General features: G+C 44.7%; 2 protein-coding genes across 2 annotated transcripts in view; one reads left to right on the forward strand and one right to left on the reverse strand.

Annotated features, from left to right (window-relative positions):
* Positions 1-25,447, reverse strand: part of LOC137318331 (histone H2AX-like) — a 101,093-nt gene extending 75,646 nt beyond the window's left edge. The window contains exon 1 of the mRNA XM_067981215.1: positions 24,984-25,447. Within this exon, the coding sequence (XP_067837316.1) occupies positions 24,984-25,347 (364 nt within the window). The 5' untranslated portion in view covers positions 25,348-25,447. The remainder of the gene's footprint in view (positions 1-24,983) is intronic.
* Positions 21,290-21,679, forward strand: LOC137318371 (histone H2A-like). Its single transcript, XM_067981258.1, has one exon. The coding sequence runs from the start codon at positions 21,290-21,292 to the stop codon at positions 21,677-21,679; it is 390 nt and encodes a 129-aa protein (XP_067837359.1).
* Positions 25,448-25,927: the final 480 nt, after the last annotated feature.

The raw sequence follows: 25,927 nt of genomic DNA on the forward strand, positions 1-25,927 counted from the left end.
TCCGATACTGTAAACTGAAATAAAAATACAGAATGAATTCAGACTTGCACATTGTCTCAGAGACTGAATTACAGAATGAATCCCACACTGAGATAATGTAGCAGATAATTCAGATACAGAATGAATCCCACACTCACACACAGTACCAGAGACTGACAGATCCAGAATGAATCCCACACAGCACCAGAGACTGACAGATCCAGAATAAATCCCACACTCACACACAGCACCAGAGACTGACAGATCCAGAATGAATCCCACACTCACACACAGCACCAGAGACCTGCAGATACAGAATGAAACCCACACTCACACACAGTACCTGAGACCTGAAGATACAGAATGAATCCCATACTCACACACAGTACAGAGATTGACAGACACAGAATGAATCCCACACTCACACACAGTACCACAAACTGACAGATACAGAATGAATGTCACAGTTACATTACTGCAGACTGAGTTACACTTTACAGACCAGTCCAAAGATCTCATAGTGGCAGATTGAAAGATACAGTATCAATTCATTAGTGCAGACTGAGCTGCATATTACATATGAGTCCAAAAATCACAAATGATCAGACTGGAAGATATAATTTAAATTCTATTAGCACCGCCTGAGCTCAACTTTATATATCAGTCCAACGGTTCAAGAAGGCGGCTCACCACCACCTTCTCGAGGGCAATTAGGGATGGGCAATAAATGCCGGCCTTGCCAGCGACGCCCACATCCCGTGAATGAATAAAAAAAAACAATCTCATAGAATATTAGACTGAAAGATACAGAATCGATTCAATTAGTGCAGACTGAGCCACACATTATACAGCAGTCCAAGAATCTCATACCCTATCAGACTCAAAGATACAATATCAATTCCATTAGCACAGACTGAGCTGCACGTTACTCACCAGTCCAAAAATCTCATACAGTATCACATTGAAAGATTCAGTATCGATTCCATTAGTGCAGACTGAGCTATAGATTGCATTCCAGTCCAAAAATGTAATACAGTATCAGACTGATAGATACAATATCAATTCATTTCGTGCAGGCTGAGCTACATATTACATACCAGTCCAAAAATCACAAACAGTGTTAGCTTCAGATACACAATTAATCCCATTATTGCAGACTGAACTACACATTACATATCAGTCCAGTAATTTCATCGTGAACAGATTGAAAGGTACATTATCATTCACAATAGAGTTCAGAGATTAAGATGTAATAATACTCCAAAACTCACACATGTCGTTTGATTCAAGAAAATCAAAATGTGTATCCACATTAACAAATTAAATGCTCGATGAAGAACTGTATATAATTTAAAGTCTTAAAGATAAAGTTTCAATACAATATTGTAAACTGAAATAAGAATACAGAATGAATCCAGACTTGCACATTGTCACAGACATTGAATTACAGAATGAATCCCAAACTGAGATAAAGTAGCAGAGAATGGCAGATACAGAATGTATCCCACACACAGACAGTACCAGAGACTGACAGGTACAGAATGAATGCATCACTTATATGGAGACTGACAGATACAGAATACACCCCACTCTCATACACAGCACCAGAGATACAGATACAGAATAAATCCCAGTCTCATATACAGTACCAGAGACTGACCTCTGCTGGTGGTAAGCGACAACTATAATGAGGGAACAGATTCACATTGTCTGTCATGGTGACAGAAAGAGGACAGTGTGCAATGTGAGGGAAGTTTCTGCCTGTAACGTTTACTCTCGTATTTTTGCACTTTTTGACGATGAAAAATGATTACAATTGATTCATAATAAAGTTTTTGTTTCACTCATTCGATAGTTGTGAATTTGCCCCATTATATTTCACTGTACATTGCGCAGTATTTCTCTCTGATTTCTCACGACACGATTTACATTGCTCCTCTACCCCATTTAGACTCTTATTTTCTATGCAGTATGTGGCCTCCTTATTCCCCTTAGTGAAATGCCCCACCTCACACCTTTCTATATTGAAATTCAATGGCCATTTCCACTGCCATTCTGCAAGTTTATTTTGTCCCAGTCTTCCTCGGTATTGACTGTACCCCGTAAATCAATTACAATAATTTAACACACTATTATAACTAATGTTTGGTCTAACAAAATGTACTTGCAGCTCGTCTCCATTCTCACGTTTTCGAAATCCCACCCGTGCAATATAATGTGAAGAATGAGTTTATCTTCTGTCCCTCTCTCATCTGAAAACTTCAATGACCCGGGGTTTGGGGACATCTACTGGCCGGAAGCAGAACTGCAACAGTTCGGAACAAATTGCTGAAACCGGACAATGTGCAGTGTGAGCGTGTTTGTGATTGGTGGCAGGTATTAAATCTGATTTTTTAAACCTGCCCATTAACCTTTAGTGTTTGTTAATGAACAGTAAGCAGAGCCGGAGAGTAAGGATGTGGGGAGTTATACAAAGAGCATCTATTGCAGGCATCAGGTGAGAAGTTTGAAGGACACATTTTAAACAGTGGCTGTTTTGATTTGGTTGAACAGTTGGTCCCATGGGAGAGGGAAATAGAAATCTGATATGTGCAAAGATCCCTGCCCCATCGGGTAGTCCCATTCATTGATCAGTGCAGTGGTTGTGTTGTGCCTGGGCGTCACAAAATTGTTTTAAAACAGCCCAACACACCTGGTGTGCAGAAGCTGAGTGCTGCAGCACTGCAGTGGAGTCAGACACTGACACTGTTCGTATCGCTGGTTTTCATTTGTGGATATTACAAAGATTATTAACAGAGAGATTCAATCGATCACTTTTGTATTTTCTACCTCACCTGTTCTTGAATTACAAGAGATACTTTTTCTTCCGACAGGCAAATACTTGAAGAACCCAGAATCAGTGTGATGTTTACTCCACTCGAGGCACAAGGAACAGTGCAGCCAGCTCCTTCTCACACACAGTAAGTACATTATCACTCACAGAGCACAGAGACACAGACAGGTCATTAGTCCCACAGTCTCAGACAGCAGAAATAGTCAGTCCCACACTGATCCCAATCCAACAGTCAAACAGAGCAGGAGAGACAGACGGAATTTCCATATCACAACAACTCTGTACAGCTGACTGGCAGATAAATAATTCCCAGTCCAAAATCACACCCAGTATCAGATTGAAAGGCACTGTGTCAATCTCACATTAGTTCAGCCTTAGCTACAAATTAACTACCAGATAGAACATGGTACCGATTGATAGGTACAGAATCAATCACAATAGTGTACTCCAAGATTCAAATTAAATACCAGCCCACAACTCACACACATTCTGAGTTTAAAGATGCAGTATTCATGACAATATTGTACCCTGAGATACAAATTAGATACCAGTTCAGATGTTACCCATATTTGACTCACATTTTTGTACAAAATCCTCATAGTGTCAGAATGAAATGTACATTTTCAATTCCTTTACTGCAGACTGAGGTACACATTAGATACCAGTCTAAAATTCTCAAACAGTATCAGATTGAAAGACACAGTATCAATCCCATTAGAGCAGACTGAGCAACACATCACATACCAGTCCAAAAATCTCAGTGTCAGGTTGAAAGATACAGTATCAATCCCATTAGTGCAGATTGAGCTACACATTATATACCAGTCCAAAATTCGCATGCAGTATTAGACTGAAAGATATAGTATCGATTTTGTAAGTACAGACTGACCGACACGTTACATACCAGTACACAAATCTCACACAGTATCTGACTGGAAGATACAGTATCAATTCCATTAGTGCAGACTGAGCTACACCTTACAAACCAGTCTAAATATATTGCACAGTGTCAGACTGAAAGGTACAGTATGAATTCCATTAGTGCAGACTGAGCTACACATTATATACCGTCCAAAATTCACATACATCATCATACTGAAACAGACAGTGTGAATCCTATTAGTGTAGACTCAGCTACACATTAGAAACCAGTCCAAAAATCTCTCGCAGTGTCTGACTGAAAGTTAAGAGTGTCAATTCCATTAGTACAGGCTGAACCACACATTACATACCAGTCCAAAAATCTCATACAGTGTCAAATTGAAAGATACAATATCAATTCCATTAGCCCAGACTGAGCTACACAATAAATACCAGTCCAATAATTTCACAGTAAAAGATTGAAATGTAAATTATCTTCACAGAGATTAAGATGTAAACCTACAACAAAACTCACACACGTTGTTTGATTTAAACAAAATCCAAAAGTGTATCCATATTTACAAATTAATGCTAGATGAAAGATTTGCATACATTAATGAATTAAAGATACAGTTTCAAGCAACATACTGTAACCTGAAATAACATTACAGAAGGAATCCAGACTTGCACTTTGCCCAGAGACTGAGTTACAGAATGAATCCCACACTGAGATAAAATATCAGAGACTGCCAGTCACAGAATGAATCCCACACTCATACACATTCCCAGAGATTGACAGATACAGAATGAATCCCACACTCACAGAATGTACTGGAGGCTGATGGATATAGATTGAATATCACACTCATCTTCGGTACCAGAGACCGACAGGCAGAGAATTAATCCCACACTCACATACAGTCTGACATCTACTGGCCATAAGTGAGAACTGTAACAGAGTGGAACAAATTCACATTATCTGTCGTTGTTGCAGATTCAGGACAAGGTGCAATGTGAGGAAATAGTTTCTCTCTGTAACTTCTAATCTCGTATTTTTTCATATTTTGTTAGTGAAAAATTAGACAATTGATTCATAATAAAGTATTTGTTTTGCTCATTCGAAAGTTGCCCCATTATATTGCGCAATATTTCTGTCTGATTTCTCAGGACACGATTTATATTAATTCAAATAAACCGAACTGAAACACAAATAAAAACTGAGCGCTAATCTGGAAGTTTCAACGGCGACCGTCAGAAGTGAAAGGGATAAAATATAGAAAAAAATAAAACTGAAAATGCTGGAATGACTCAGCAGGTCCGGCAGCATCTGTGGAGAAGGGAAGCTCGGGTTAACGGTTCACGACGATGACCCTTCTATAGATCAGAAAGGTTAATCCGACATAATTTAAATAAGGAACGGGAATCAGCAGAGGGAAAAACTTCAGAAAATCAATTAATTTCACTGAATCCGGGCAATTGTGTCCCGTATCCACTGTACAGATCAGGGCACATAATAATACAAAGGATCAGAGTTAAATTCAACGTTATGGGGGAAATAAATTAATTTAAAACATTTTTAATCTAAATTAGACCCGTTTGTATTTTGGAAACACTATCCCTCTGAACATCATCAAATTCGGTTCCAGTCTTGGTGTTTCTGAATTCAGCGAACTGGGATTCAAACCTGTTGGAATTAACTGCTTGGAAGGCAGCTATACTCACCATTATAGCGCCTTATTTCACCAGGAGGGAGAAATGGAATGTTTCTGTGGAGTTTGGGACCGAATTGCTCCCTTTGGGTTTCTGGCACTACAAACATAGACAATAAATATTTCCCAAACATCAGCCCCTGAACAGACACAACAAGCTGATGGAATTTCTCTTTTATAGATAATAAATAAGAGGATGACAAAAGCGAATAGGAAGAGGTTGGGAAGAAGTCACAAAAACAATTAGGGAAGGAAACAGGAACCACGAAATCAAATTATCAAGGAATATCAAAAGAAATAGTAAATTATTCCACAGACACAAAAATAACAAAAGGAAAATCAGAATATCTTGAGGGTCACCCGGGGATTCACAAGATAAACTGACAGGTAACGTCAGCGAAATGGCAGAAATATTGAGGTTTGGGGACATCTACTGGCCGGAAGCAGAACTGCAACAGTTCGGAACAAATTGCTGAAACCGGACAATGTGCAGTGTGAGCGTGATTGTGATTGGTGGCAGGTATTAAATCTGATTGGATATCTGATGAAACCAATCAGAGAATGAAAGTAAATGTGTTGTGTCCTCACGCCCAATCGTCCAATCACAATCATTACCTTCCCCCATCCCTCATTACCATAGGGCTGTGGGGCTGCCTACTTAATCCGAGCTCGGAGCGGATTTGGGTCATTTCTGGGTCTGAAATTGAGTTTGAAAATGCCTGAGGACAAGAAAGCAGCTCCCAAGAAGGGCGCCAAGAAAACCTTGAATAAAGCACCAGCCAAGGGCGGCAAGAAGCGGAGAAAGTCGAGGAAGGAGAGTTACTCCATCTACGTCTACAAAGTGATGAAGCAGGTTCACCCCGACACCGGCATCTCCTCCAAGGCCATGAGCATCATGAACTCCTTTGTGAACGATATTTTCGAGCGCATCGCGAGTGAGGCTTCCCGCCTGGCCCATTATAATAAACGCCACACCATCAGCTCCCGGGAGATCCAGACGGCCGTGCGCCTGCTGCTGCCCGGGGAACTGGCCAAGCACGCCGTGTCGGAAGGGACAAAGGCGGTGACCAAGTACACCAGCTCCAAGTAAAGCTCCACAACGTACTGAAAAAAAACAACGGCTCTTTTAAGAGCCACCCACAACCTCTCTGAAGGAGCTGCATTTCCTATATATTTACTTAGGATTGTTCTAATACTGTAATATTATTCCAATCTTATTATGAAGTGATACTGTAACTGCCCCGTTGAAATCCCTAACCCATAAACTGATCCGCTCCTTCCCCTTTGCTTCGCTCTTAAACCGTTACAATTCTGTCTCACTCCCTTCGTGTTTCATTTCACTGTAAGAATCCAGTGTCCGAATGTTTAATAGCTGATGTGAAAATCCTCACATCAACAGCAAACCCACCCCTTGCAGAAACACAGCGGAATAGGGTCAGAATGAGAGCTCCGTCCGGGTCCGTCTTTTCACAGAAACACTCCCGGCCCTGTAAGAAGGGACCAATCTATAACGTGTCACTTTTATAAAGACTAAATTGAAACGTGTCCCTTCACGGAATGCTGTGAATGGGGATTTAGTCCCGAACGGTACAGTTTGAAAGCGATGATAGAATGAGCCATAATTTAAAGCAGATTTTAAAATAGCTCCAGCGATTGGTGACGGGGAGCGCTGAATAAGACAAGATAAAAAGAACGGGTTTAAAATCTTGTGCTCAGGGCGACATTGATCGAAATCCGGTCCTTTACTACACTGAAATTGGCGGGCTTTTTGAAATTCATCAAATTCCTGGTCTGACCGTTGAGGCCGGTAAATCCCGCCCTCTTCTGATTCCCAGCTATCTGATTGGTTAATGAAATAGGCAAATAAGGTGTGTTAAAGAACAACCAATCAGATGACCTTTCAGTCTATAAGAAGGGTCAATACGGAAATCATTCTTCATTCTTTGTGAAAGTGTTTGTGAGATTGTGGAAATGTCTGGAAGAGGAAAAACCAGCGGTAAAGCTCGGGCCAAGGCCAAGTCTCGCTCATCCCGGGCCGGACTGCAGTTCCCTGTGGGCCGTGTTCACAGGCACCTGCGAAAGGGGAACTACGCTGAACGTGTGGGTGCCGGAGCCCCGGTCTATCTGGCTGCTGTGCTCGAGTATCTGACGGCTGAAATCCTCGAGCTGGCCGGCAACGCGGCCCGGGACAACAAGAAGACCCGCATCATCCCCAGACACCTGCAGCTGGCCATCCGCAACGACGAGGAGCTCAACAAGCTGCTGGGACGGGTGACCATCGCTCAGGGCGGGGTGCTGCCTAATATCCAGGCCGTACTGCTGCCGAAGAAAACCAGGACTGTGAGCTCCAAGAGCAAATAAAGCGACCAAGATTTAATCTGATAACCCAAAGGCTCTTTTCAGAGCCACCCACTGTATTTATGAAAGGGCTGGTCACTGTCTGTCAAAGGACTTGATTCCGATTCGCGAAACTAACAATAACTTGTTAAACACAAATGATCCATATCGGTCTGTTGCAGTACTCGCTTCCGGACCGCAGATGTCGCCAACCTCCAATAGATTGAAATTTGCAGTTTGTCTGGTGAATGAGACAAAATACCAGAACCGTCAGAATTGTTAACTGGGTGGGTGGGATGCAGAAATACCAGGGACGCTTGTTATTATTTACCGTCCCATCCTCGGACAAGTCTGCCTGGGTTTGTTATTTTACCCAGATGTATACAACAGATGCTGAATGATCAGTTGTTTATTGTGTCAGCGATTACTGAATAAAGAATGTGTGAAATTTGTGTTTGGATGTGAGTGAGGTATTTATTCTGTCCATGTCCGTCTGATATCTGCTCCCTCCCCTTTATACATTTCCCGTTTAAGCAAATTTCTCACGGCCCTGCCATTTCAACAAAGGAGATCACAGCTCTTTCCATCGCCGATTTGGTGGCTCTGAAAAGAGCCTTTGTTGCACTCGGTGCTGAAGCCGGGTCGGGTTTAGGCGCGCTCCCCGCGGATGCGGCGGGCCAGCTGGATGTCTTTGGGCATGATGGTGACTCGCTTGGCGTGAATGGCGCACAGGTTGGTGTCCTCAAACAGCCCCACCAGGTAAGCCTCGCTGGCCTCCTGCAGGGCCATGACGGCCGAGCTCTGGAAGCGCAGGTCTGTCTTGAAGTCCTGAGCGATCTCTCGCACCAGGCGCTGGAAGGGCAGTTTGCGGATCAGCAGCTCGGTGGATTTCTGGTAGCGGCGGATCTCCCTCAGAGCCACAGTGCCGGGTCTGTAGCGATGAGGCTTCTTCACTCCGCCCGTGGCTGGAGCGCTCTTCCTCGCCGCTTTCGTCGCCAACTGTTTGCGAGGAGCTTTCCCGCCGGTCGATTTGCGCGCCGTCTGCTTGGTCCTGGCCATTTTCTGAACAGATCTCAACACAACCTGAGACACAAAGACTGTTAATACGGACTGCGCTCTGGGGCCGCCTTTTAAAGTGTCTAAGAGGATCCGCCCCTGGCCTCTGATTGGCTTCAGTCCCACACCCAGTCAGGGAGGGATCGCCCCTGGACGATGATTGAACCGAGCTCAGTCAGTCAGACCGAAACGGCGGGAGATATTGGGCCCCAATTGGCTGAGCTGAAATTAATCTTCAATTTCAAAAAGCCCGCCAATTTCAGAGCATCAAATAACAGTTTCAAGAAAATCTCATTTCCCTCCAGCAATTTAAGAATCTCTCTCTTTATAATCTCGAATATTTCCTCGCCCTCAGCTCAAATCTCAGGCTGTTTCACATTCCGGTTCATTCTCTGATCTGTCTGTAAACGGGCGGGAATAAAGCCCCGGTCATTGCTTTCCGTAACGGGACAAAGTCCAGCTTCAATTTCAAAAATCCCGCCAGTTCCGGCCCGGTGAACCGCTCCTCAAACAGAAACTTCACATCGAACTGATAATTGAATGAGGGCAGGAAATAAAGACCGAGCAGAGAGGACACAGCGGGAGAGGGAGTGAGGAGGGATTTTACTCTGAGCGGAGAATGTAATGTCTGGGGAAAGAGTCTGCATCCCCGCCTGTTCATTTATACCGTGAAACCGGGAATTCCGCTCCTTCTCTCGGGATGGCCGAGAACCCGGGCCGTTGTTTCTGATCTCCCTGTACCGAGTGTTGGGGAATCTCCCTATACTAATTAAATATCAGAAACTGATTCCCCATCCCGAGATCTTTCCTCTCCCCGTTCCCAGGTCAGTGCTCTCTCTGTGAGGCGGTGGGCGGCTCTTAGAAGAGCCTTTGTTTTGTGTCCGGTTTGAAAGGGTCGAGTTGTTCAGCCGCCGAATCCATAAAGAGTGCGGCCCTGCCGTTTCAGAGCGTACACCACATCCATGGCAGTGACCGTCTTGCGCTTGGCGTGTTCAGTGTAGGTGACCGCGTCCCTGATCACATTCTCCAGAAAAACCTTCAGCACCCCGCGGGTTTCCTCGTAGATCAGACCCGAGATCCGCTTGACACCGCCACGGCGAGCCAGGCGGCGGATGGCTGGTTTGGTGATCCCCTGGATGTTATCACGAAGCACTTTACGGTGCCGCTTGGCTCCGCCTTTGCCCAGTCCTTTGCCTCCTTTACCTCTGCCAGACATGATGATTCTTCACTCAAATCGCTGCTGAATGAATAACAAACTTATGCTGCTTCCGTTTTTATGCAGCCTGCCCCGACCTGACTGAAACAGGCACAGGGTAAGAGAGGGAGGGGAGGAGACAGAGTTAGATATTAAACAGGGAGGGGAGGAGACAGAGTGAGAGATCAGAGAGGGGAGGAGAGATTCAGAGTGACGGACAGAGCGGAGAGCGGCCTCTGATCTTCCAGCTCCACCTCCAGCTTTCTCCGCCCGCCAATTTCAAACCGTTTATCGATAATAGAACCGAAACACAGCGCTCCGCACAAACCCTTACAGACTCGGGCTTCATATTCAAGGATTTCCAGAAACCCAGACCCGATTCGATCTCCCCACACATCCCCTCCCAGACGGGTTCAGCAGTTTACAAACACTTTATTCCAGCTGATTTGGAGAATCTCATGTGTTGGGGTTTGAATTGTGATAGCTGCGGATCTCCGCCAGTTTTACCCTGTCACCGACTCTCGCCCTGAATCTGGAAGAAAAAATGAACTGTGACTGGAGCCGAACACACGCCAGTTCCAGTGAGGCCCGGCCCGGACATCACATTCTCTCTATTTTATTTCAGACAGTGGGGGTGGGGCAGGGATAGCGAATATCAGCGAGTCACCAGCACCCTGGGTTTATTTGAAATGATTTCTATGTGAAATCTGAGCCAGGACCCGGGACAGGAATCATCTGATTCCGGGATCAGCTCTTTTCTGAGAGACGTGGGTGGCTCTGAGAAGAGCCGTTGGGTTCAGATGGTCACAAGTTGCACTTGATTTTTTATTTCTTTTTGCCCGCTGCTTTCTTAGGCTTTGCTGACTTCGGCTTGGGCTTGGCCCTCGGTTTTTCCACCTTCTTCGCCTTCGCCTTCACTGTCTTGGGGGTCTTGGGCTTCTTCGCCGCCGCTTTCTTCTTAATTGCTGATTTCGCCGCCTTTTTCGTGGTCGATTTCTTGACCGCTGGTTTCTTGGCCGTTAATTTCTTGACGGCTGTTTTTTTGGCCGCTGGTTTCTTTCCGGGAGATTTCTTGGTCACTTGTTTCTTCAACTTCTTTACCACTTTTGCCTGGGTTTCCTTCTTAGCGACTCTGAAGGAGCCCGAGGCGCCCGTGCCCTTGATCTGCACCAGGGAGCCTTTTTCCACATTTCTCTTGATACTTAATTTGATCTGGGACCGGAGCTTCTCCACATCCAGGCCTTTGGTAGCCAGAACCTTCTTTATCGCGGCCAGGGATATCCCCTTGCGATCCTTGCAATCCCTCACAATCTTGAGGATCTGTTCGCCCAACGGGGGACCGGTGGACTTGGGTCGGGGAACCGCCTTCTTCTTCTTGGGAGCCTTGGGTGGAGCGGCGGCGGCAGGAGGTGCCGTTTCGGCGGCTGCAGTGTCTGTCATGTCCGGGACTCTGTCGAAAATCTCTCTTCCAGTCAGAGCTGGGTGAGAAATGAAACGAGAGGCGGCGGCACAGAGCAACTTAAAGGCACAGAGCGGACGGGGCGGAGACATCCTGCTGTCAGCTCCCGGCCCCTCCAGCCTCTCTGTGTTTCTCTCTCCTCTTAAACTCCCCGATTCCAATTCAAATCGGGCACTCCAGAGTCCCAGACTAGCCCCTTCCCATCTCTAACACCGGTATGTTTGCTGTCGAAAAACTTTCACCGGAATTAAAAGCACCAGTTTCGATTGAAACCCGTTTCATTGCTGCACTGATCGCGCTCTCTCACCCGATCGCTGACATGATCTCCGTTTTTCGGCTGAAATCTTGAATTGAATTCAAACTTTAACTTAAATTTCCACTTGGGAGCTCGGCAGGGGAGGAGGGCGATCCTTTGACAGGTATTGTTTTTTATTTTACTCAAAATAGACTTGGAAATCCGGCGATGAGACCGGCCACACAAACACAGTGACATTAATCTAACCCGCCCGCCCCTTTAACACACTCTCTCTGACACAATGTTCACATCTTCACATTCACAGGACAAACTGTTCGCCAGATTGACAATTCCCGGGACAGGCTTTCCTCCCCGCTCGGCCTGTGCTGCAGATTCTCGGGGGTTAGTTGTAGTTTCCCAGCTCAGTAACTGTTAAACACACTGAGGCCAGCGCTCCTCACAGTGTCTGGTCCCCAGATTCAGGGGCAGGAGTCAATCACAGCTGTGGTTGTGATTATCCATATCTGGTTTTACATTATTACATTGTCTGCACACAGAAATATGTTTGGTTGAGGCGATAATACAAATAATCCGCTCTGGGCTCCTCCAGTCTCTCTGTCTTTCTCTCCCTCCTCCAAAACTGACTGACAGACAATAGTAACTGGTGTCCCATCCGTCCCATTCTAAACACCCAGAGACGGCCAGTTACTGAATAAATTCAACATTCATAGGCAGTCCAGTGTCAGACAGTTACAGGCTGTTTCTCTCCACCTTTCCTTACTCGACTGGAGACTGATAAATGCACCGTCAGACCGGCTCATACATAATAGAAGGGACAGTGACCGTCTCACCAACAGCACCGGAGGTCTGTTCACAGACACAGAATCAGTCTTTACCTTCCAACAGGGTGTTCATATTATGCTCAATAACACTATCCCGCTCTCATGTACAGCGCTAGAGATAGAGAAATACAGACGGACAGATAAAGAGACAGACAGAGACAGGCACACAGACAAAGTATCATTCTCACACTTCCTCTCAGTGTGTCCGTTTCACACTCAGCAAACAGTATCCCACCTTCGTGTACAGCGCTGGAGAGATACAGACAGGCAGAGTATCAGCCATACGCTTCCCATCAGTGTCTCTGTATCACGCTCAGCAGCAGTATTCCACCTTCATATGTTGTACATAAGAGAGAGAGAAACTGACTTGCAATGTCCCGTTTTCACCCAGTAACAAATTGGAAAATTCTCCATTCCAATTGCCATTCCAAGCTGGAGTGACAGAAGATGCAGTCTCATCTCTCACTGATATTATTTCAGAGACAGACACATTATTAATCCCACTCTCAGGGACAGTGTCACGCATTTCACCCTCTCTTGCGTGTTGTACCCTCTGCAATTTTGCAGCTCAGGGCACTTCTGTATTTCTCTCAGTGACCGAGAGTTTCACTCCGATTGAAATAAACTGGGACTGTTGCCGTCAGATATTAATCCTACACGGTCCCAGCAAATACACCGACTCCCACTTTCCTCCCATGTTTCTCCAGGATTGGTTCGAGGAATCCGGCCTCCCGTTCCGGAGTCACAATTTTCTTTATCAGTAAAGGGACCAAGAATGAACAGAATCCATTGGCTCATTTCACAGCCGCCCACTTTATCTCTGAAAGACTCTTTACCATCAAAAGATACCGAGAGAAACAGCAGGGATGGAAACATCTAGTTTAATAGTTAGAGATTGTAAAGTCAGTCTGGATTCCAGCGTTAGGCACTGGTGGAATCCCATCTGTTTTCCATTCTGGTGCCTGTTCCTGCACTGCCTGTGGACCCCATTCCCTCTGACCTTTCCCCCAGACCCACTTCCTTTGCTCAGACTCGGAAAAATTCCAATTGGGGAAAGTTTCCATCGATTTTTGTATTGGGAATTAAACCAGATATCTGCGCATGCGCGACTCAGCCCGGCCCCCAACGCTGGTTGTTGGTGAGCAGAAGAGCGCATGCGCGCTCCCCTCCCCCAGCTCGGCCTGTGGGCGCCATTCCCTCAGTGAGCGGAAGAAGATGGTTTAAAACAGCCGGGAATGGAGAGATCACGGCCCCCGGGGGAAGGGAGCAAAGAGCAGCCTCGTTACAGCAGCTCATCGCTTCGGGACCGTGTCCGCAGATGGGCTCAGAGATCGGCATTGAGTCCGGGGGAAGGTCAAGGGGAGTCCGGGGGCTGTTTGTAAGAGGCGGAGTGGATCAGGAACTGGTCCCGGAACATGGAGTGAGCGGGGGAAGGGAGAGGTCATTCTCGGGCTGTGTGTGTCCAGGGTGTGTCCAGGGTAAGGGAGACAGAATGGGAAGAAACTGATATTTAAAATCATTGCTGCTTTCTCTCCCCAAACCAGTAGTGAATGTTCCTGGTTTAGTTCCAGTCTCACCCTGTTAATGGACAGTGAACAGTCAGGATGTGGGGAGTTAGACAAGCAGTTTTGATTGCAGGCATCAGGTGAGAAGTGTGAAGGACACAATTTAAACAGCGGTTTTTGCTTTCATTTGAACGGTTTGTCCCATGGGAGAGGGGATTAGAAACCTGACCTGCACAAAGGTCCCTGCCCCATCGGGTAGTCCCATTCATGGATCAGTGGAGAGGATGTCACTAAATTGTTTTAAAATCGCCCAACACACCTGGTGTGCAGAAGCTGAGTGCTGCAGTACTGCAGTGGAGTCAGACACTGACACCGTTTGTATCACTGGTTTTCATTTGTGGATATTCAAAATAATTATTCACAGATATTAAACTGATCACTTCTGTATTTTCGACCTCACCTGTTCTTGAGTTACAAGATATATGTTACTTTCTACAGGCAAACCCTTGAAGGAGCCAGAATGAATGTGAAGTTTCCTCCATCCGACCCAAAGGAACAGTGCAGCCAGCTCCTTCTCACACACAGTAAGTACATTATCACTCACAGAGCACAGAGACACAGACAGGTCATCAGTTCCACAGTCTCAGACAGCAGAAGTAGTCAGTCCCACACTGATCCCAAGTTCCAGAGACACATTTTCAATCCAACAGTCAAACAGAGCAGGTGCGGCAGACGCTGTTCCATTTCCCCCTCACTCAGTCCCGCTGACAGGTGGATACAAAATTCCCAGTCCAAAGTCATGCTTTCAGATTGTCAATTTCAAAAAAGGACAACATTAGCCATGAATTAAATCCCAGATACCCCAAGATTCCGATTGTATGCTAGCCCAAAACTCTCTCACACACTCACGTGAGTTTAATACACGATTTATCCATTCGCATTGTGTACCATTCAAATACAAATTGCAAGTCCAAAACTCATGTACATTATCAGATTGAGCAATGCTGTGACAGTGTAACCTGAGAAACAAATTAGAAACCAGTTTATAATATACTGATAGTATGAGATTTACAGATACAGTATCAATTCTATTAGCACAGATCGAGATACACATTACACACGAGTCCAAAAATCTTATAATAAAACTTAAAGATGCAGTATCAATTCCTTTAGTTCAGAAAGATCTACACATTAAATACCAATTCAAAAATGTCACCATATGAGTTTGAAAGATATATTACCATTCACAATATTACTCACAGAGATACAGATTTAATAGTTGTCCAAAATCACACAAATTATCTGATTAAAACCTCCAGCATCAAATCCTAAATTTACCAATTAAATAATGAGAAAAACGACTTTAACATTAAGATATTAAAGCTACAGTATTGAATACCATAATGTAATCTGAGAGAATAATTGTGGACAGATACAGAATGAATTTCACACTCAGATACAGTACAGAGACACACAAACACAGAATGAATCCCACACTCACATACCGTTGCAGAGACTGACAGATGCAGAAAGAATCCCAAGCTCACATGCAGTACTCGAGGTTGCCAGACACAGAGTGAATCCCACACTCAAGTATGGTACCAGAGATGACAGAAACAGAATGAATCCAACACTCACATACAGTACCAAGGACTGACAGATACTGAGTTCATCCCACACTCACATACAGTACCAAGGACTGACAGATATAAAATGAATCCAACACTCACAACCAGTACCAGAGACTGACAGATACAGAATGAATCCCTCACTCACAACCAGTACCAGATGCTGACAGATACAGAATGAATCTCACAGTCACACTACTGCAGACTGAGTTACATTTTACATACCAGTTCAAAGATATCATAGTGTCAGATTGAAAGATACATTATAAATTCCATTAGTGCAGACTGAGCTATATATTAGATATATCAGCAAATACTCAGTATTACACTGAAATAAACAGTATCAATACCATTGGTTCAGACTGAGCTACACATTATATACCAGTCCAAAAACCTCATAAATGAACAGACTTGAAGATACAGTATCAATTCTATTAGCGCTGCCTGAACTGTCCATTACATACCAGACTGGAAATCCCATACAATATTAGTCTGAAAGATACAGTATCAATTCCATCAGTGCAGACTGAGCCACACATTATATAGCAGTCCAAGAATCTCATAGAATATCAGATCGAAAGATTCAGTATCACTTCCATTATTGAAGACTGAGCTACACATCATATTCCTGTCCAAAAATCCAATACAGCGTCAGACTGATAGATACAGTATTAATTCCTTTCGTGCAGGCTGAGCTACATATTACATACCAGTCCAAAAATCTCATACAATATCAGATTGAGAGACAGAATAAATCCCATTATTGCAGACTGAGCTAAACATTACATACCAATCCAATAATTTCACTGTGAACAGATTGAAAGGTATATAATCTCTGAACCCTATTGTGAATGATAAAAATGTAATACTACTCCAAAACTCACACATGTTTGATTAAAGAAAATCGAAAAGTGTATCCATATTTACAAATTAAACACTAGACAAAGAACTGTATATAATTTAAATTAATAAAGATACAGTTTCAAATCCGTTACTGTAAACTGAAATAAGAATACAGAATGAATTCAGACTTGCACATTGTCTCAGATACTGAATTACAGAATGAATCCCACACTGAGATAATGTAGCAGAGAATGGCAGATACAGAATGAATCCCACACTCACACACCGTAGCAGAGACTGACAGATACAGAATGAATCCCTCACTCACACATCGTACCAGAGACTGACAGATACAGATTGAATCCCACACTCACAAAGAGTATCAGGAACTCACAGTCACAGAATGAATCTCACAATCACACTACTGCAGACTGAGTTACATTTTAAATACCAGTTCAAAGATATCTTCGTGTCTGGTTGAAAGATGCAGTATAAATTCCATTAGTGCAGACTGAGCTACATATTATATATATTAGTAAATACTCATAGAATATTATACTGAAATAAACATTATCAATACCATTGGTTCAGATTGAGCTACACATTACATACGAGTCCAAAAACCTCATAAATGATCAGACTGGAAGATACAGTATCAATTCTATTAGCACTGCCTGACCTGTACATTACATACCGGACTGAAAATCCCATAAAGTATTAGACTGAAAGATACAGTATCAATTCCATCAGTGCAGACTGAGCCACACATTATATCGCAGTCCAAGAATCTCATACGCCATCAGACTCAAAGATACAATATCAATTACATAACACGTACTGAGCTACATGTTACTCACCAGTCCAAAAATCACATAGAATATCAGATCGAAAGATTCAGTATCACTTCCATTATTGAAGACTGAGCTACACATCACATTCCAGTCCAAAAATCTAATACAGTATCAGACTGATAGATACAGTATTAATTCCTTTAGTGCAGGCTGAGCTACATATTACATACCACTCCAAAAATCTCATACAATATTAGATTGAGATACAGAATTAATCCCATTATTGCAGACCGAGCTAAACATTACATCCCAATCCAATAATTTCACTGTGAACAGATTGAAAGGTACATAATCTCTGAACTCTATTGTGAATGATAAAGATGTAATACTACTCCAAAACTCACACATGTTTGATTAAAGAAAATCGAGAAGTGTATCCATATTTACAAATTAAACACGAGACGAAGAACTGTATATAATTTAAAGTATTAAAGATACAGTTTCAAGTCCCATACTGTAAACTGAAATGAGAATACAGAATGAATTCAGACTTGCACATTGTTTCAGAGACTGAATTACAGAATGAATTCCACACTGAGATAATGTAGCAGAAAATGGCAGATACAGAATGAATCACACACTCACACACAGTACCTGAGACCTGCAGATACAGAATAAATCCTACACTCACACTCAGTACAGAGACTGACAGATACAGAATGAATCTCACACTCACACACTGTACCAGAGACCTGCAGATACAGAATGAATCCCACACTCACACACAGTACAGAGACTGACAGATACAGAACGAATCCCACACTCACACACAGTACCAGAGACTGACAGATACAGAATGAATCCCACCCTCACAGACTGTACTGGAGACTACAGATACAGAATGAATGTCACAATCACATCACTGCAGGCTGAGTTACACTTTATAGACCAGTCCAAAGATCTCATAGTGTCAGATTGAAAGATATAGTATAAATTCGATTGGTGCAGACTGAGCGACATGTTAGATATATTGGTCAATACTCTATTATACTGAAATAAGCATAATCCATACCATTGGTACAGACTGAGCTATACATTACATACGAGTCCAAAAATCATAAATGATCAGACTGGAAGATATAATTTAAATTCTATTCACACCGCCTGAGCTCAACATTATATATCAGTCCAACAATCTCATACAATATTAGACTGAAAGATACAGAATCGATTCAATTAGTGCAGACTGAGCCACACATTATATAGCAGTCCAAGAATCTCATACCCTATCAGACTCAAAGATACAATATCAATTCCATTAGCACAGACTGATCTGTATGTTACTCACCAGTCCAAAAATCTCATACAGTATCACAATGAAAGATTCAGTATTAATTCCATTCGTGCAGACTGAGCTATACATTGCATTCAAGTCCAAAAATGTAATACAGTATCAGACTGATAGATACAGTATCAATTCATTTCGTGCAGGATGAGCTACATATTACATACCAGTCCAAAAATTCTCATACAGTGTTAGACTCAGATACAGAATTAATCCCATTATTGCAGACTGAACTATACATTACATACTAGTCCAGTAATTTCATTGTGAACAGATTGAAAGGTATATTATCGTTCACAATAGAGTTCAGAGATTAAGATGTAATACTACTCCAAAACTCACACACGTCGTTTGTTTAAAGAAAATCAAAAAGTGTATCCATATTTACAAACTAAATGCTCGATGAAGAACTGTATATACTTTAAAGTGTTAAAGATACAGTTTCAATGCAATATTGTAAACTGAAATAAGAATACAGAATGAATCCAGACTTGCACATTGTCTCAGAGACTGAATTACAGAACAAATCCCACATTGAGATAAAGTAGCAGAGAATGGCAGATACAGAATGTATCCCACACACACAGACAGTACCAGAGACTGACAGGTACGGAATAAACGCAACACTTATACATAGTACCTGGAGACTGACAGACACAGAATAAACCCCACTCTCGTACACAGTACCAGAGATACAGATACAGAATAAATCCCAGTCTCATATACAGTACCAGAGACTGACCTCTGCTGGCGGTAAGCGACAACTGTAATGAGGGAACAAATTCACATTATCTGTCATGGTGACAGAAACAGGACAATGTGCAATGTGAGGGAAGTTTCTGTCTGTAACGTTTACTCTCGTATTTTTGCACTTTTTGACGATGAAAAATGACGACATTTGATTCATAATAAAGTTTTTGTTTCACTCATTCCATTGTTGTGAATTTGCCCCATTATATTTCACTGTACATTGCGCAGTATTTCTCTCTGATTTCTCAGGATGATTTACATTGCTCCCCTACCCCATTTAGACTCTTATTTTCCAAGCAGTATGTGGCCTCCTTATTCCCCCTAGCGAAATGCCCCACCTCACACCTTTCTATATTGAAATTCAATGGCCATTTACACGGCCGTTCTGCAAGTTTATTTTGTCCCAGTCTTCCTCGGTAGTGACTGTACCCCCAAAATCAATTACAAGAATTTAACACAGCATTATAACTAATGTTTGGTCTAACAAAATGTACTTGCAGCTCGTCTCCATTCCCAGTTTTTCTAAATCCCACCCGTGCAATATAATGTGAAGAATGAGTTTATCTTCTGTCCCTCTCTCATCTGTAAACTTCAATGACCTGGGGTTTGGGGACATCTACTGGCCGGAAGCAGAACTGCAACAGTTCGGAACAAATTGCTGAAACCGGACAATGTGCAGTGTGAGCGTGTTTGTGATTGGTGGCAGGTATTGAATCCGATTGGATATCTGAAGAAACCAATCAGAGAGTGAAAGGAAAAGGTGACGTTGCATCACTCCCAATGACCCAATCACAATCATTGCCTTCCCCCATCCCTCATTACCATAGGGCTGTGGGGCTGCCTATTTAATCCGAGCTCGGAGCGGATTTGGGTCATTTCTGGGTCTGAAATTGAGTTTGAAAATGCCTGAGGACAAGAAAGCAGCTCCCAAGAAGGGCGCCAAGAAAACCTTGAGTAAAGCACCAGCCAAGGGCGGCAAGAAGCGGAGAAAGTCGAGGAAGGAGAGTTACTCCATCTACGTCTCTCTATAACTCATGTGCTATTGTAATTTCTCTTCAAATCTGGAAGATTCTCATAATCACTGCCCGTTATAATCTGTGTGTCTCTGTTTTATTTGGTCCCAATAACCAAAAACGTGTCCATAATCCTCTCATTTCCAATCATATTCCGCCCTTTTCCCCGCGTCTGCACCTTCACAGCCGTTTTAAGGCGGTGGATTAGACTTCAGTCATTTTTTTCTCCTTTTCACGTTTGTTTCTTCATTATTCGGGAATATCACTTTCAGAACTGCAATCCTTTGTAAAACAGCAACCCTGAAAGGGACTTCACACCGAGTACAGAATAGTCTAAAGGCTCTGTCACTGTTCGACTTCTTACACCAGGAGTCTCGGCTCCGGTTTCGATCGCGCTGCAGCTCCTGTGAACAGGAATCAATCCACAATCTGTGGTTTGTTACTTTTACAAAGATTGAGCTGGAATCTGTCCCGTTACAAAATGGGACTTTATTCCCGCCCGATTGAAAGCGAACGGTGAATGAAGCCGGATTTTAACCGGATTGTAAAATACTCTGGAAGTTGTGACGGGAAATGTGGAATAACAGAGTAAAAGGAGAGAGATTTTTAAATCTTTGTCTTTACCCGACATTATTTACTAAATCCGCTTCTTGTGTTACAAATATATTGGCGGGCTTTTCAAATTTCAAAAAAACGGTTCAGTTCGGTATTTTCCGCGCTTTTCTCAATACCAGCTATTGATTGGTGAATAAAACAGCACTCTGATTGGGCTGTTCGGTGAACCAATGAGATTGAGAACAGATGCACCAATCACAATTGCCCCCACTGTACTCCTCCAGAAGGTATAAGAAGGGCGAGTGCGGGAGGATTTCTTCATTCTTTGTGAAAGTGTTTGTGAGATTGTGGAAATGTCTGGAAGAGGAAAAACCGGCGGTAAAGCTCGGGCCAAGGCCAAGTCTCGCTCATCCCGGGCCGGACTGCAGTTTCCTGTGGGCCGTGTTCACAGGCTCCTGCGAAAGGGGAACTACGCTGAACGTGTGGGTGCCGGAGCCCCGGTCTATCTGGCTGCTGTGCTCGAGTATCTGACGGCTGAAATCCTCGAGCTGGCCGGCAACGCGGCCCGGGACAACAAGAAGACCCGCATCATCCCCAGACACCTGCAGCTGGCCATCCGCAACGACGAGGAGCTCAACAAGCTGCTGGGACGGGTGACCATCGCTCAGGGCGGGGTGCTGCCTAATATCCAGGCCGTGCTGCTGCCGAAGAAAACCAGCACTGTGAGCTCCAAGAGCAAATAAAGCAGCCAAGATTTAATCTGATAACCCAAAGGCTCTTTTCAGAGCCACCCACTGTATCTATGAAAGGGCTGGTTACTGTCTGAAGAGACTGACCTATTGATTACAGTTATCCCACGTTAATACAGCGGTTAAACTAATGGGAGCCAATGTAATTCACCGAGCACATGGGTGATCGGTGTACGGGTCTTGTTGGGAGTTGGGATAGGGGAACGGAGTTTTGGAGGAGTTCAAGTTTACACAGGGCAGAAGATCGGAGGCTGACCAGGGGAGCATTGGAAGAGCCAAGTCTGGAGGTAACAAGGGCGTGGGTGAGGGTTTCAGCATCAGATCAGCTGAGGCAGCGGAGGAGACGCGCGATGTTTCGGAGGTGGAAGTTGGCGGTCTTGGTGGTGGAGCGGAAATGGGGTCTGATGCTTATCTCAGGGTAAATTGGACGCTGAGGTTGCGAAGTTTAAGATTCCGCTTCACACAGTGGCCAGGGACAAGTCTCTGTCCATCTCAGTCCTTGAATCCAGTCCCCACACAGGAACTGTCTCTGTCCATCCCAGTACCTGAATCTATCCAGTCCCCACACAGGATCATTTTCCATCCATCCAGGTCCCTGAATCTATCCAGTCCCCACACAGGATAATTCTCTATCCATCCAGGTCCCTGAATCTATTCAGTCCCCACACAGGACCAGTCTCCATCCATCCCGGTGCCTGAATCTATTCAGTCCCATACTGACCCAAGCACGGAAAGGTATCGGGTGCCTTCCACACCGATTCAAGTTTATTGAACTTTTGGGCGCCTACTGTCAGCTACAAATCTGAAAACTAAAACTCCCTCTTCCAACGGTTCCGTAGCGGCACTGATTGATTCTGTTATGACAGTGATTGTATTGGAACTGTAGTGTGCCTCATTTATTGAATTTAAATTGTATTTTCCGCCTTTTTTTTCGAGCAATCCTTGAATATTAAGGCGGAGTCTGTAAGGATTGTGTCTGAATTTATATTTCGCATTTGATGCTGGTGAAAAGTTTATAAAGGACGGTAACTGATTCCTGGAGGCGGAGCTTGAAGTTTCACGTCCGCTTGTCCGTCATTCCGAGCCAGTCTCCTCCCTCCCGCACTTCATGCTCTGTCTGTCATTCAAACACTCCTCCCCGGCCTCTCCGATAATGTGCCTTTCTCAACCAGGTCGGGGCGGGCTTTATAAATAGAGAAGAAAGGCCAGAGTTTTTCATTCAGCGGCGATCTGAGTGAAGAATCATCATGTCTGGCAGAGGTAAAGGAGGAAAAGGACTGGGCAAAGGAGGAGCCAAGCGGCACCGGAAAGTGCTTCGTGATAACATCCAGGGGATCACCAAACCAGCCATCCGCCGCCTGGCTCGCCGTGGCGGTGTCAAGCGGATCTCGGGTCTGATCTACGAGGAAACCCGCGGGGTGCTGAAGGTTTTCCTGGAGAATGTGATCAGGGACGCGGTCACCTACACTGAACACGCCAAGCGCAAGACGGTCACTGCCATGGATGTGGTGTACGCTCTGAAACGGCAGGGCCGCACTCTCTATGGCTTCGGCGGTTGAACAATTCGACCCTTTCAAACCGGACACAAAACAAAGGCTCTTCTAAGAGCCACCCACCGCCTCACAGAGAGAGCACTGACCTGGAAACGGGGAGAGGAAAGATCTCGGGATGGGGAATCAGTTTCTGATATTTAATTAGTATAGGGCGATTCCCCAACACTCGGTACAGGGAGATCAGAAACAACGGCCGGGGTTCTCAGCCATCCCGAGAGAAGGAGCGGAATTCCCGGTTTCACGGTATAAATGAACAGGCGGTGATACAGAGTCTTTCCCCAGACATTACATTCTCCGCTCAGAGTAAAATCCCTCCTCACTCCCTCTCCCGCTGTGTCCTCTCTGCTCGGTCTTTATTTCCTGCTCTCATTCAATTATCAGTTCGATGTGAAGTTTCTGTTTGAGGAGCGGTTCACCGGGCCGGAACTGGCGGGATTTTTGAAATTGAAGCTGGACTTTGTCCCGTTACGGAAAGCAATGACCGGGGCTTTATTCCCGGCCGTTTACAGACAGATCAGAGAATGAACCGGAATGTGAAACAGCCTGAGATTTGAGCTGAGGAGTGGGAAATAATGGAGATTATAAAGAGAGAGATTCTTAAATTGCTGGAGGGAAATGAGATTTTCTTGAAACTGTTATTTGATGCTCTGAAATTGGCGGGCTTTTTGAAATTGATGGTTAATTTCAGCTCAGCCAATTGGGGCCCAATATCTCCCGCCGTTTCGGTCTGACTGACAGAGCTCGGTTCAATCATCGTCCAGGGGCGATCCCTCCCTGACTGGGTGTGGGACTGAAGCCAATCAGAGGCCAGGGGCGGATCCCCTGAGACACTTTAAAAGACGGCCCCAGAGCGCACTCCGTATTAACAGTCTGTGTGTCTCAGGTTGTGTTCAGATCTGTTCAGAAAATGGCCAGGACCAAGCAGACAGCGCGTAAATCGACCGGCGGGAAAGCTCCTCGCAAACAGTTGGCTACCAAAGCGGCGAGGAAGAGCGCTCCAGCCACGGGCGGAGTGAAGAAGCCTCATCGCTACAGACCCGGCACTGTGGCTCTGAGGGAGATCCGCCGCTACCAGAAATCCACCGAGCTGCTGATCCGCAAACTGCCCTTCCAGCGCCTGGTGCGAGAGATCGCTCAGGACTTCAAGACAGACCTGCGCTTCCAGAGCTCGGCCGTCATGGCCCTGCAGGAGGCCAGCGAGGCTTACCTGGTGGGGCTGTTTGAGGACACCAATCTGTGCGCCATCCACGCCAAGCGAGTCACCATCATGCCCAAAGACATCCAGCTGGCCCGCCGCATCCGCGGGGAACGCGCCTAAACCCGACCCGGCTTCAGCACCAAGTGCAACAAAGGCTCTTTTCAGAGCCACCAAATCGGCGATGGAAAGAGCTGTGATCTCCTTTGTTGAAATGGCAGGGCCGTGAGAAATTTGCTTAAATGGGAAATGTATAAAGGGGAGGGAGCAGATATCAGACGGGCAGGGACAGAATAAATACCTCACTCACATCCAAACACAAATTTCACACATTCTTTATTCAGTAATCGCTGACACAATAAACAACTGATCATTCAGCATATGGATCATTTGTATTTCACAAGTTATTGTTAGTTTCGCGAATCGGAATCAAGTCCTTTGACAGACAGTGACCAGCCCTTTCATAAATACAGTGGGTGGCTCTGAAAAGAGCCTTTGGGTTATCAGATTAAATCTTGATCGCTTTATTTGCTCTTGGAGCTCACAGTGCTGGTTTTCTTCGGCAGCAGCACGGCCTGGATATTAGGCAGCACCCCACCCTGAGCGATGGTCACCCGTCCCAGCAGCTTGTTGAGCTCCTCGTCGTTGCGGATGGCCAGCTGCAGGTGTCTGGGGATGATGCGGGTCTTCTTGTTGTCCCGGGCCGCGTTGCCGGCTAGCTCGAGGATTTCAGCCGTCAGATACTCGAGCACAGCAGCCAGATAGACCGGGGCTCCGGCACCCACACGTTCAGCGTAGTTCCCCTTTCGCAGGAGCCTGTGAACACGGCCCACAGGGAACTGCAGTCCGGCCCGGGATGAGCGAGACTTGGCCTTGGCCCGAGCTTTACCGCCAGTTTTTCCTCTTCCAGACATTTCCACAATCTCACAAATACTTTCACAACGAATGAAGAATGATTTCCGTATTTACCCTTCTTACAGACTGAAAGATCATCTGATTGGTTGTTCTTTAATACACCTCATTTGCCTATTTCATTAACCAATCAGATAGCTGGGAATCAGAAGAGGGCGGGATTTTCCGGCCTCAACGTTCAGACCAGGAATTTGATAAATTTCAAAAAGCCCGCCAATTTCAGTGTAGTAAAGGACCGGATTTCGATCAATGTTCTCCCTGAGCACAAGATTTTAAACCCGTTCTTTTTATCTTGTCTTATTCAGCGCTCCCCATCACCAATCGCTGGCGCCGTTTTAAAATCTGCTTTAAATTATCGCTAATTTTATCATCGCATTCAAACTGTACCGAACGGGACGAAATCCCCATTCACAGCATTCCGTGAAGGGACACGTTTCAATTTAGTCTTTATAAAAGTGACACGTTATAGATTGGTCCCTTCTCACAGAGCCGAGAGTGTTTCTGTGAAAAGACGGACCCGGACGGAGTTCTCATTCTGCCCCGACTCCGCTGTGTTACTGCAAGCGGTGGGTTTGCTGTTGA

The sequence above is a fragment of the Heptranchias perlo genome, unplaced genomic scaffold (assembly GCF_035084215.1).
Source record: "Heptranchias perlo isolate sHepPer1 unplaced genomic scaffold, sHepPer1.hap1 HAP1_SCAFFOLD_70, whole genome shotgun sequence".
Classification (NCBI taxonomy): Eukaryota; Metazoa; Chordata; class Chondrichthyes; order Hexanchiformes; family Hexanchidae; genus Heptranchias; species Heptranchias perlo.